At 41.6% G+C, this 14,300-nt stretch overlaps 1 protein-coding gene across 1 annotated transcript in view; it reads right to left on the reverse strand.

Moving 5' to 3' along the window:
* Positions 1-14,300, reverse strand: part of LOC134344401 (sorcin-like) — a 46,462-nt gene that overhangs the window by 15,858 nt on the left and 16,304 nt on the right. Inside the window, exons 3-4 of the mRNA XM_063044122.1 lie at positions 10,582-10,651; positions 7,796-7,839 (exon numbers count right to left, since the gene is read on the reverse strand). Coding sequence (XP_062900192.1) covers positions 7,796-7,839; positions 10,582-10,651 — 114 coding nt within the window. The remainder of the gene's footprint in view (positions 1-7,795; positions 7,840-10,581; positions 10,652-14,300) is intronic.

Consider the following 14,300-nt stretch of genomic DNA (forward strand, 5'->3'; position numbering starts at 1 on the left):
AGGCAAGAGCCAGAAAGGTCAGAGTGGGTGTGGGAGTGGGAGTGAGATGCTGAATTAAATTGGTAGGCAACCAGAAGGATTATTTCTTCAGATTGAATGTAGATGCACTGTAAATCAATCATCCAATCTGCATTTGTTTTCTCCAATGCAGAGGAAGCTACATTGTGAACACCAAATGCAGTGGACTAGATTAGAAGTGAAAGTGAATCACTGACTACTGAGGGACCCCAAAAGCACAGATACTTCTAGGTATTTCCACCCTTATATATTAGGTTTCTTATTCTGAAATTTGTTTCAATTTTAATTAAAGTAGAGGATAGGGAGATCAGTGCCAAGGGTATTAGTATGTTAGGGCACTGAGGTCAACGAGGAGGTCTCCTAAAGAGCATTAAGGTAAGTAGGTCACCAGAAGCTATAGAGAGAGATGCAAGAGGTGAAATTGCTAGAACTTTATTCAATGTCTTCATGTCCTGTCTAGCTACAAGTGAGGTCCCAGAGGACTAGGGAGTAGATAATATTGTTCCATTATCCAAGAAGGGTACCCGGAATAATTGTAGAAACTATACACCAGAGAGTCTCACACCAGTGGTTGGGAAGTTACTGGAGAGAATTCTTTGGGGTAGGATTTATGAGCATTTGGAAAACCATGGCTTAATTAGGAAGAGCCAGTACGGCTTTGTACAGAGTAAGTCATGTTTTACTAATTTGACTGAGTTTTTTTGGCAACGTAATGAGGATGATTTATGAAGCTAGAGCTGTGGATGTTGTCTGCATGAATTTCAGAAAGGCATTTGAGAAGGTTCCTTCAGAAGATTAAGATCCATAATGAATTGGCCATTTTGATTCAAGACTGGCTTACCCACAGAAAGCAGAGGGCAGTGGTCAAAGGGCCTTATTCTAGCTGGAGGCCTGTGATTAATGGTGTTTGGCAGGGACATGTACAGGTGGCCCCTGTTTTCTGAACGTTCGCTTTACCACACCACACTGTTACAAAAGACCTACATTAGTTACCTTTTTTCGCGAACAGGTGTTTTCACGGTTACGAAAAAAGGTAGTGTGTGAAAAAAGGCAGCACGCACCCGAACAGCCAAGATCCTCCCCTGGAACTGCATTCTAGCCAGCATTGTTTAAACACGTGTTTTATCTCGATATATTTTGTGCATCTGTTAGCAAGATGAGTTCTAAGGTATCGGAAAAGCCTGAAAGAGCTCGTAAGAGTGTTACACTTAGCGTAAAACCAGACATAATTAGGCGTTTTGATCGTGGTGAACGAAGTAAGGACATTGTCTGCGTGTTGAACTTGCCTGCATCCACCATTCGCACTATTTATACACAGAGAGAGAGAATCTTGAAAGCTGCCGATGTTACTCTTGGTTCTGCTCATAGCAAAGTGGTCTCTCTTAGTCGATACCCAATGACGGATAAAATGGAAAGTCTATTGCTTGAGTGGATTGATGGGTGTACAAAGCGTGGTGTTCCGTTAAGTTTTCTTATACTTAAGGAGAAATCAGTCGGTCTTTTCAATAAGCTGAAACAGAAAGCACTGGACGATGGTGATGAAAACATTGCGAAAGTGGAATTTAAAGGTAGTCATGGGTGGTTTGATCGGTTTCTGAGGTGAAGGCGGCTTCATAGTTTAAACACTGGTCCCCAACCTCCAGGCCACAGACCGATACATTGCCACGAAGAATGCAGTGGTGCAGCGGTAGTTGGAACGCACCCAGCACATCTTTAAGAAAAAAGCCGAAATAAACAAGCTAATTAATTAGGTGCCGCCCGGCACGTAAATGTTGGCCCAGATCAGAGGCGGTTGCCGATTGCATCAGGCGCTTATTTGTATAAGCACGTGTTTAACTGTGACAAAACTGCAATTTATTGGAGTCTTCCCCATTCCGGTACGTGAAACTACACTGTACATACATTATTCCTACTTTATATATACTGTGATACCGTCAACCCCGCTACATTTTTAGAGATGGCACCCGTTGAGTTGACTGAGCCTCCTCATGACTATCTGCTACGGAACCATTTCCTCACCTCACTGTGCCCCGACCTCTGAGATGCAGCTATTCACAGGGCACACCTCACTCTGTACGAGGATGGCAGTTCCACCGTCTCTGAGATCGGGGAACGCCTCTGTGGCCACGTTGTTGTCGACGACGACCGCACGCTCGAAAGTGGCGCTCTCCAGCTCCCAGTTTCTGCCCAAAAGGCAGAACCTTTTGCTCTCACATGCGCCTGCATTTTAGGCAAGAGCAGAAAGGCCAATGTTTATACAGATTCCCGCTATGCATTTGGAGTGGCCCACAACTTTGGACAGCTCTGAGCGCAACAGGGGTTTCTCACCTCCTCTGGAACCCCCATCCAGAAAGCTATGTACGTAAGGAACCTCCTCCAGGTCATACTCCTCCCCGAAAAATTAGCCATTATTAAGTGTTTGGCTCATCTAAAAGATGAATCTGCAGTGACTGAAGGAATTAACGGGGCTGATTTGGCAGCCAAGCAGGCTGCACAGGAGGCAACTATTATAGTTTCCACTGCAGAGCAATTGGCCTTCACCTTGACTAAATCACGTGTGCTGGGCACTCCAGACAGGGCTACAGTTCAAAAACTCCAGGGGGACACCCCGATTCAGAAAAACAAATCTGGAAGACACACGGATGTGCGCATTTGGTGTCCACGGGCCTCTGGCATACCCCAGTTGGCCAAGTTTGTATTCCTGATGCATTGCTGCCTATGTTGCTCGATTGCTTGCATACGAACACCCACCTTGGCCCGGGGGGGGGGGGGGGATGAGTAATATTTTGCTCCGCACATGGTGGCACCCCAGGCTGGAGGAGGCTGCCACAGCAAAAATACAATCCTGTTTAATTTGCCAAAAGACAAATGCAGGAAAGGGAGTAAAGTGTGCCCCAGGAAAAAACCCCTTGCCAAGTGGTCCTATTGAATGTATTCAGCTTGATTTTATTGAACTACCGCATGTACACTGTTATAAGTATTGTTTAGTGATTGTAGGTGTGTTCAGTAAATGGATTGAAGCCTTTCCGACCACCAATAATAAAGCTTCCACGGTGGTAAGGTTGTTGCATACTTAGATTATACTGAGAGTCAGTGCCCAGACAAATAAGTTTGGATAATGGCCTTCACTTTGTAGGAAATATAAATAAAGAACTATGTGAGGTGCTGCGCATCGAACCGCAGTTTCATTGTGCTGACCACCCGAAGGCTGCAGGAATAATGGAATGGGCCAACAGCACCCTGGAAAACAAGCTGTCTAAGTTAATGTCTGAAACTGGACTGGGTTGGTTGAAGGTCCTTCTGCTGGCTTTATACCATATGAGAATTACCCCACATTCCACTACAGGGGTATCTACAGCTGAAATTGTTTATGGGCATCCTGGAAGGACCTCATGGGACGCTGCCATGCAGCCTCCCACCCAAATTGATCTAAATGTCATGGGGGATGAATTGCAGAACTACTTTCGCCAACTGACATCCTCTCTAAAGTTTCTTCACTCCCAGGTACAGAATGCCCTCAAGGATTCAGGAGGGCAAGGAACAGAATGGAGATTTGGTACTGATCAGGGATTGGGAGCATTCCAAGCTTGGACCCCGGTGGAAAGGGCCATTCCAGATACTATTGCAAACACCGATGGCCGTTAAGGTTCAAGGGCACAGCCGCTGGATCCGCCTGAGTGATTGTAAACGATGGGCTCCGCAGGTGAACTAAAGACTATTATTGGACTTTTCACTGTTATAACTACCTCCGTGGTACTAAGCCTGGGGGACAATTTATTTTATAAGACTCATATGCGTTTGTATGGTAACCGTACTGCATGTTATCCTTCGGTACAATCTGCAGCAGCATCGTTTGTTGCTAACCCATCAGGGCTAAATTGGGCAGAACATGACCTAATAGTGGAGGATACATCAGGGGCAGAATGTAAGGGGGTAGGTGTATTAGGGGAGTAGACGGCGAAACTACTGGCGAGGGTATTGGGGATTATCCCTTCTGTTTTGCGGGGGAGGGAGAGGGATGTGTCTTTGCCAAGATTCCCCGCGAGATACCTTGCCTGAAGAAACATTGTCCGGACCTCCAATGTAGGATAAACCAGGGAATATTCTCTTGCGAATGTATCTACGAACAATGCGTGCCCCTCTTTAAGGGAATTCAGCATGTATGTGGATATTGCAATGGGACTCATGTGTCGGCAGGTTCAGGGACTTTTGAATACTCCTCCCTGTATCCACAGAGGCACTTGTGGTCTGATAAAATAGAGAATTACAAAAATACCTGTTACCGGGCCAAGGCAGGATACGTGTTATTGTTCAACGGTACCTATACTACAGCTACCACCACTCTGCCTACCCTCCTTGCAGTAGGAACAATTGGACCACTTTCTGTTCCCTGCCCTTAGGTTGCCCACGTTCGACGGCAACTGACAGCTCGAGCCATGAGTAAGGAATTCTGTGCTGACTGGAGGAATCCTGTTACTCTGGGCTATGGGTTTCTGAGCACTCTCTCTCTCTAGGGAGTTCGGCAGGAACCATAGCTGCAAAGAACTGCAACTACCTCATTTGTGGGCTGGCGGCATTGGGAAACAGTACGGTGGAAGGCCTGGAGACTGTTAACAGAGAATTGGTGGAGTTGCGACTCTACGCGCAGCAGACCAGGTATGCTGTGGATTATCAGTTGGCCCAGCCCGGGGGGTGTTATGCGCCATAGTCGGAGACAAATGTATCACCCATGTTACTGATGAATCATACAATGTGATCCATGCCATTCAGTCTATTAAGAAACAATTGGATGATTTCAGGCAAGGTTCAGGGAAAGGGGATGGCTGGTTAAGATGGTTACTGGGAGGATCATGGGGGTCTTATTTACTGCATGGGCTGATTGTTCTCATTGCTATAATCATTGCTTGTTGTGTGATATTGACCTGCCTAAATACTGGCTGTCGACTTTTCACGGAAAGACTGATGATGCCCTTCTTGACCCCCATTTAATTGGTTAACATGGAATGATAAAAGGGGGGAAATGATGGAGTAGAGGGATAGGTAAATAAGGGTATAGACCAAGAACAATGATTAGCTAGTGATGAATACAGTCTTTGGGACAAGTCAGAAAGAAACTTTACCCAGCAACAGAGGACATACTAGCCATTGTTCTCTAAATATAGGCAAAGGTTCAAATAAGGAATTATCTGATCATGTAGAAGCATCTCAAGGTATAGCTAAATATGGGAAGAATAGTGTAGGAGTTAGAATGTTCTAGAGAAAAGGGGAAGGGGTCCAAGTGAGGAACTGATGGGCTAGCTTTAGCTTAAAATAGTTATAACCAACTAACCAATGATCATTTTACATCTAATTGTACCTTCGCATGTGACTGAAATGATTCTAATATTGTTTAAAATTGTAATCGTAAGATTTCCCGCTACATGATCAATGATATAAATTGTGGAGAATTATGTAATTTGGGGGCAGTGTCTGGACTGGCTCTTTAGGAGATCAGTCTGTAACTTCCCCCATAGCATGCTACAAATAGAGTAAAAGTCTGAGAAAGAATTGCATGTGTTAGTGTATTTGTGGTACTGCTGTCTTTGCATTGGGTCGATCCACTACGACACCGAGAGCGCTTCTACGACACCGAGAGCGCTTCCGTGAGATTTTCGCTGCACTAGACAGTGCTGCAGAAAAGTATTTCTACTTTATATAGGCTGTGTATTTATCATATCATTCCTGCTTTTACTATATGTTACTGTTATTTTAGGTTTTATGTGTTATTTGGCATGATTTTGTAGGTTATTTTTTGGGTCTGGGAATGCTCAAAACTTTTTCCCATATTAATAAATGGTAATTGCTTATTCACTTTACAACATTCCGGCTTACGAACCGTTTCAGAGGAATGCTCTACCTTCGGATAATGGGGGAAACTTGTACTGGGACCTCTGCTGTTTATAATGTATATAAATGACCTGGATGAAAATGTAGATGGGTGGGTTAGTAAGTTTGCAGATGATATGAAGACTGGTGGTGTTGTGGATAGCACTGAAAACTGGCAAAGAATACATCAGTTGCAGACATAGGCAGAGAAATGGCAGGTGGAGTTCAACCCCGCCAAATGTCAAGTGTTGCACTTTGGCAGGTCAAATGTAAAGAAACAGTACACTGTTAAGACCCTTAACAGTGTTGATGAGCAGAGGGATCTTGGAGTCCAAGTTCTCATCTCCCTGAAAGTGGCTACACAGGTTGATAGAATAGTCAGGAAGGCATTTGGCATGTTTGCCTTTATTTGTTGAGGCACTGAGTTCAAACATCAGGAAGTTAACATTGCAGCTTTATAAAACTCTAGTTAGGTCTCATCTGGTGTATTGCATACAGTTCCAGTCACCCTATAATAGAAAGGCCACTGAGGCTTTGGAGAGAGTGCAGAAAAGGTTCACCAGGATGCTGCCTGAATTAGATGACGTGCTATAACAAGAGGATGGACAAACTCGCATTTGTTTTCTCTGGGGCAACAGAGGCTGAGGGGAAATCTGATGGAGGATTATAGGATTATGAGATAATAGAGTAGACAGTCAGTATCTTTTTCCTCGGGTTGAAATGTTAAATACCATATGGCATGCATTTAAGGTGAGAGGGGCAAGTTCAAAGGAGATGCGGGGGGCAATTTTTTTTTCATTAGTGGTGGGTGCTTGGAAGGTGCTGCCTGGGGTGGTGGTAGAGGCAGATACATTAGGGACTTATAAGAGTCGTTTGGATAGGCACATTATCGTGAGGGAAATGGAAGGATATGGACATTGTGTATGCAGAAGGGATTAGTTTAGTTGGCTATTTGACTACTAATTTAGTTGGTTCGGCACAACCTTGTGGGCTGTAGGGCCTGTTCCTGTTCTATGGTGTACGAACTAGTGACGAATATGGGCCCTCACAAAACTGTGTCATGCATTCTACAGAATAAAGTGAAGTGAAAAAGGGACATTCAATTTACTTTCTTGGTATTTTTTTTAAAAACAGAAATTCACAGACTAAACTTCAACCTTACAAGTAGCATAAAGTGCTATTTTGAATGTTATCCTCAGGGAAAAACAGATGATAATCCAATAAACATCTTGATCATAAGACAAACAATCCAATCTATAACTTTACAATGCCTATTTAATACTCCGCCACTGACATTTTGCTCTGTATATTACAGTTAAAAATAAACACTACAATACATACCACAAGTCCACAGTTATTGCAATGAAACTAATTCCAGACTCAAGGATTATTTGTGAACATTATGTTGACTCAGCTCTCTGTTCCAGATACTTCATAGAATTTCTTACAATTCAGAATTTCAAAAATATTGATGGACAAGTTACACTTGCTTTGTTTTTAAAAAAATAACTGATTTTATTTTTGCCATAAATTGACCACTATGATATGAAGTGCAATCAACAACTGCAACCACTGGTCATCTACAGAATTCAAATGCAGTGATACAGTGCTGAATTGTTTTGAGATTGGGCCAACTATACAATACACTGAGGCTTTGCCATTGTATTTCTCCTTCCTTCCTTCTGCATTTGAACCATTGTTTAAGACAGCCTGGTGCACTAATGCCATTATATCAAAGTCAACAATCAACATTTCAGAGAATTTAGCAAAGCATGGAAAATATGTCAATCAATTCTTCGTACTCAAAGAGGTAACCTTGTATTGCAAAACCTTTCCTTTGGTGATAATATTAAATGATCAATCACAATTTCATATTCAAGCGCAGCATCAAACAATTGCAATGAAAGGATACGTCTAACATGGAAATCATTAGCTTGCAGGTCTCCATGCTGAATGCTGTAGAACAAAAATATAGGTTACCCCGGCAGATAAAATCAATACCTTCTGCCATAAAGACATTTAACTTTCTTTCAGTTATTGATCACATTTATTCACCATATTTTTTATTAACACTTAACAAAAAGGATACAAAAATAAAAAAAGTATTAAGTAAACACTAGATGCTTAAAAATTGAAAACTAACAATGAAACGTGTGTAATTTCCAAATGTACTGCCTTATGTCCCAAAAGACTGGATTCCAGTTAATTGGGCCATCAGTTATTCAGGGCAGCTGTTTATTTGGAACAACTCTTAAAGAACAAAAACTGAGAAAATAGCAAGATTCCTTTCATTTATTTGAGACACTATGCTGCTTAATTGGAACAGGAGACAGTTATAAACTTGGGTAGCATTTACTTGCATGGCTGTTAGACACTACACTGTACTTAGACAGAGCAGTTTCTAAATTGTCTCAGCTGCATGTATTTGAGTTCAAAAAGCCGTGATTTCTGTCACTGACAGCTGGCGAGAAATAAGCAGTAAGACAATCTAGAACTGTTTTGCTCACTGCAGTTTCAAGCATTCAGACTTGAAGATGCCACAAATGGCCTGGAGTGAAAATGAACTGATTTCACTACTACAACAAGGCAAGAACCTTGAAGAATTTGAAGGTATTGACAATCGTATAACCACATAAACCATATAACAATTACAGCACGGAAACAGGCCATCTCAGCCCTTCTCGTCCATGCCACTCTTACTCTCACCTAGTCCCACCGACCTGCACTCAGCCCATAACCCTCCATTCCTTTCCTGTCCACATAGCTGTCCAACTTAACTTTAAACAACAACATCGAACCTGCCTCAACCACTTCTGCTGGAAGCTCGTTCCACACAGCTACCACTCTGAGTAAAGAAGTTCCCCCTCATGTTACCCCTAAACTTTTGCCCTTTAACTCTCAACTCATGTCCTCTTGTTTGAATCATGTCCTCTTGTTTGAATCTCACCCACTCTCAATGGAAAAAGCCTATCCATGTCAACTCTATCTATCCCCCATAATTTTAAATACCTGTATCAAGTCCCCCTCAACTTTCTACGCTCCAAAGAATAAAGACCCAACTTATTCAACTTTTCTCTGTAACTTAAGAGATGAAACCCAGGCAACATTCTAGTAAATCTCCTCTGTACTCTCAATTTTGTTGACATCTTTCCTATAACTCGGTGACCAGAATTATCTTGAATGTTACAATGAAAATGAAGATTTGGAGGATGCAATCGCCAAAAGCATTGTATGAAGGCATTCCCATTATCTGCACCAAGTGACTGTACTGATTTTGTTCATTTACAGTCAAAAGAACATGGCAGTGTACACTGGATGAATTCCTCCATTGATAACTATTAGGAACTAACACAGTTTTTATAGTACTGTAGTAATATTGGTAGTCTTCTAATTTGTTCTGTTCTTCATTTAAATACTTAATTTGTTACACAGATAAACAGTAATTTGTCTATTTAACTGTATGGGGTGTCCATAGAGGGCTGTCCAGGGAGGGGTAGTACCTCTGCTGAAGAGGCCTGTGCCCAGTCTGGGGCAGCTCACTCAAGTTTGGTCCCCACCAGGCACTCAGCTCTAACTTTTTGCTCCAAATAGCTGTTCGCATCTGACAGCGGCCACACCGCAGTAAACCACTCCCACAGATGAGGGTACCCTGGTCAGCTTTGGCAGACTAGGCAGATGAGAGCGACAGTAACATCCAATGGCCAGGAAGGCAGTTCTGCAATGCTCCATGGAGAATGAAGGGCATGATGAGGCACAGAAGTAATCAGGGTTATCCACTGCAACCAAGACCCCAGTTGTGATGACTACTCATACCACCGGACTCAGACTTCTGAGGTTGAGAGAGTGGAGCAGCCCCAATGCAATGGGTTTTCCATTTTAAAAGCTTTTCCCCTCACAGGTTCACTGTCATCATTGGATACAATGGACAACCTTTTAAAACTACTTCCATGAAACTTGGGCTAACTGGGGCAGCCGCTTAATTGGACCAAAACGTACAAGTCCCAGTTAACCAGAATCCACAGTACTTCAAGAGTTTCATTCACTGAACTTAAAAAATCATCTGCAACTGCAGAAGATATTTTGCTTTTGGCAAGGTTATACAAATGGCATTGGAATTAATGGTCATTTAATCCACCTTGATGTTGCAGTGGGTGAAGGTGAATGTTACCCTTTAGAACAGAGATATTCCTTCAACTCTGAAAAGCTGATTAGTTGTTCAAATTCTGCAACTCCTTCTTTCTCAGGTGTGAGTTATCACGAATTAAGGTAACGATTAGACAAGGACTCCATATCAAGTTGGCTTCCCAAATATGAACTATATAAAAATAACTTATTAGCCTGTTTCCCAAAAGATTTTCCTTTGAAAGATAAATGTATTACAATTCTACAACAGCATACCGGTCTGTTTAATGCCTTGCGCTAAAGAGAGAACAGAACCCCTTCAAAAGCACACTGCAGTTTTAGCTTCAAATGTTCTAAGTATGATTTGAAACCACAACTTTCTGACCAGAGCACAGCTGGCAAGGAACAGGGACAAATACAACATAGAACACAATTAGTTCCACAGATAAAACACTACCAACAATGGATCCCATTTATTTTCCTTACTAACTCTATAATTGTATGCTTATAATTATACCAAAAACAAATTTTTTTTTAAGTACTAATCTTGTCAGTATTTCATAAACACTAACTCACGTTTGTAGCTGCCACTGATGCCGGACTGAGTAAGACATCTCTGAAGTTCTTCAGCATCTATATGACCATCCTGAAAGAAAAAAAAAGTAGAAAGTCAGGTTGCTAAAATAACATAAGTGCAAAGCCCAGCACCCACTGTTAAATTCAGATGACCAGAAAGTACTTGTCAGAAGTGTGACAAATCAGCAGAGTGCAAAAACAAAATTTAAGACTATGAAGTTAAGCAAGAAGAGACTTAAAGAACCCAAAATGATAATACAGCCACAATTTGAATAAGTATCTGAAAACCAATAAAACATCACGGTATAATACAAGAATAGAAATTGTATTTGTTAACTCAATACATTTTGACCTCTGGGCAGCGCCTCTACTTCCTTCACATCTAAAACTTCTAACAAATCTCTACAGATGTGTAGTGGAGAGTGTACTAACTGGCTGCATCACAACCAATGCCTTTGAACAGAAATCCTACCAAAGCTAATGGATTCGGCCCAGCACATCACAGGTGAAGCCCCCCCCAACCATTGAACACATCTATATGAAATGCTGTCACAGGAAAGCAGGATCCATCATCAGAGATCCTCACCACCCAGGCCAAACTCTCTTCTCACTGCTGCCATCAGGTAGAAGGTACAAGACCCTCAGGATTTGCCATTTATTTATACTTGCATTTGCACAGTTTGTTGCCTTCTGCACTCGATATTTATTGATTGTTCTAGTTATCATTCTATAGATTTGCTGAGTGTACCCGCAGAAAAATGAATCTCAGAGTTGTACATGGTGATATTTAGGTACTTTGTTAATAAATTTTACTTTGAACCTTAACTATCACTATAAACAGCCACAAAGAAATCAATACTGACTGACCACAAGTCTTTCTTGAGCAGCATGTTAGTGAACCTATAAGGGAAAATGCTATCTTAGATCTAGTCCTGTGCATTGAGACGCGTAAGATTAACGATCTTGTAGTAAGGGATCCTCTTGGAAAGAGTGATCATAGTATGATTGAATTTCACATACAAGTGGAGGATGAAATAGTTAGATCTAAAACTAGTGTATTATGCTTCAACAAAGGAGACTACAACAGGATGAGGGAGGATTGGCTAATGTGGATTGGGAGCACAGGCTATTTGGTAGGACAGTTGAGGAACAGTGGAATACTTTCAAAGAGATTTTTCACAGTGCTCAACAAAAGCATATTCCAGTCAAAAGTAAGGACAGTAAGTGTAGGGAGAGCCAGCCTTGGATAACTAAGGAAATAAAAGATAATATTAAATTAAAAGCTCGTGTACAAAGTCGCAAAGAGTAGTAGGAGACTGGAGGATTTGGAAAACTTTAAAAAAACAAAGAACAACGAAACAAGAAATAAGGAACGGGAAGATAGAGTATGAAAGTAAATTAGCACAAACTATAAAAACAAATAGCAGAAGTTTTTATAAATATATGAAGTGGAAGAGGGTGGCTAAAGTCAACGTAGATCCCTTGGAAGACAAGAAGGGAAAATTGATATCGGGTGATAAGGAAATGGCTGAGGTTCGAATAACTATTTTGTGTCTGTCTTCACAGAGGAGGACATGTCTAATATGCCAAAGAATGATGTTATGGATGAAATGGGAGGTGAGGACCTCGATAAAATCACTGTCACTAAAGAGGTAGTGATGAGCAAACTAGAGGGCCTGCCTGAAGGTAGATAAGTCCCCTGGTCCTGATGGGATGCATCCCAGAGTGCTGAGGGAATTGGCGGAGGTTATAGTAGACGCATTGGTAATCACTTACTAAAATTCTCTCGACTCTGGGCAGGTCTCGGTGGACTGGAAGACAGCAAATGTCACGTCACTTTTTAAAAAAAGGATGTAGGCAAAAGACGGGCAACTATAGGCCAGTTAGCTTAAAATCTGTAGTCTGGAAAATGCTTGAAGCTATCATTAAGGAAGAAATAGCAAAACATTTAGAAAGGAGTGGTTCCATTAGACAGACACAGCATGGATTCAGAAAGGGCAGGTCCTGTTTGACAAACTTACTGGAGTTCTTTGAGGACATAATGAGTGCAGTGGATAGAGGAGAACAGGTGGATGTCATATACTTGGATTTCCAGAAGGCATTCGATAAGGTGCCACACAAGAGACTTATAAATAAGATACGGATGCATGGAGTCGGAGGAAGTATATTAGCATGGACAGTAGATTGGTTAACCAATAGAAGGCAGAGAGTTGGTATAAATGGGTGTTTCTCCAGTTGGCAGTCAGTGGTGAGTGGGGTGCCGCAGAGGTTGGTGCTGGGCCCGCAGCTGTTTACCATTTACATTGATGATTTGGCAGAAGGGACTGAGTTTAGTGTAGCAAAATTTGCTGATGACACTAAACTGAGTGGAAAAGCAAATTGTACAGAGGATGTGGAGAGCCTGCAGAGGGATATAGGTAGGTTAAGTGCATGGGCCAAGGTCTGGCAGATGGAATACAATGTTGGTGAATGCGAGATCACCCACTTTGGAAGGAATAATAGAAGAGCAGATTATTATTTAAATGGTGGAAGATTGCAGCATGCTGTTGTGCAGAGGGACTTGGGAGTGCTTCTTCATGAATTGCAAAAAGTTGATTTGCAGGTACAATAGGTTATTAAGAAAGCAAAGGAATGTTGGCCTTCATTGCTAGAGGGATTGAATTCAAGAGCAGGGAGGTCATGCTGCAACTATACAGGGTACTGGTGAGGCCACACCTGGAATACTGTGTGCAGTTCTGGTCTCTATACTTGAGGAAGGATATACTGGTTTTGGAGGCAGTGCAGAGGAGGTTCACCAGGTTGATTCCAGAGATGAAGGGGTTAACCTATGAGGAGCGATTGAATCACCTGGGACTATACTCTCTGGAATTCAGAAGAATGAGAGGGGATCTTATAGAAACATACAAAATTTTGAAAGGGATAAATAAGATAGAAGTAGGAAAGTTGTTTCCATTGGTAGATGAGGTGAGAACTAGGGAACATTGCCTCAAAATTCAGGGGAGAAGATTTAGGACAGAGATGAGGAGAAACTGTTTTTCCCCAGAGAGTGGTGAATCTGTGGAATTCTCTGCCCAGGGAAGCAGTTGAGGCTTCTTCACTAAATATATTTAAGATACAGTTAGATAGGTTTTTACATAGTAGGGAAATTAAGCGTTAAAGCAGGTAGATGGTGCTGAGTTTATGGACAGATCAGCCATGATCTTATTGAATGGCAGGGCAGGATCGATGGGCCGGATGGCCTACTCCTGCTATTTTCTTTTTACACTACTTATTTCTTTGCAATCTTTTATTACTTTAATATGGCTCTCACAATCTACAAGATTGCTATTTTCCTCTGAATTTATGTAAATTTCCACAATTTGATATACTGTCCCTTTTGTTTGAAGCCTTTACCACAGTCTGGTATTGCATCAATTAACTCTTTTAATGTATTTCACTTAAACACACTAAGTTTCACATTTGTTTTACTCTGGTCAAATTATTTATTACGTAAAAATGTTCCTCAAATTGAAGATCTTGATATATCATCTTCCCTTTCTCCTCTCCAACCCATTATGGCAATCACATAAAGGAGAGTTCTCAGGATCTCTCCTTATAGCCTGTTTAGTATTGTTAGGTCATTTAATTCAGTATAGCATTTTCTATTGTGTGAATGTGATGAGTATAGCTTTTACTTCTTCTTTAAAAATAATTTCTTTTTGGGACATGACCATCAGTGG

The sequence above is a fragment of the Mobula hypostoma genome, chromosome 3 (assembly GCF_963921235.1).
Source record: "Mobula hypostoma chromosome 3, sMobHyp1.1, whole genome shotgun sequence".
Lineage (NCBI taxonomy): Eukaryota > Metazoa > Chordata > Chondrichthyes > Myliobatiformes > Myliobatidae > Mobula > Mobula hypostoma.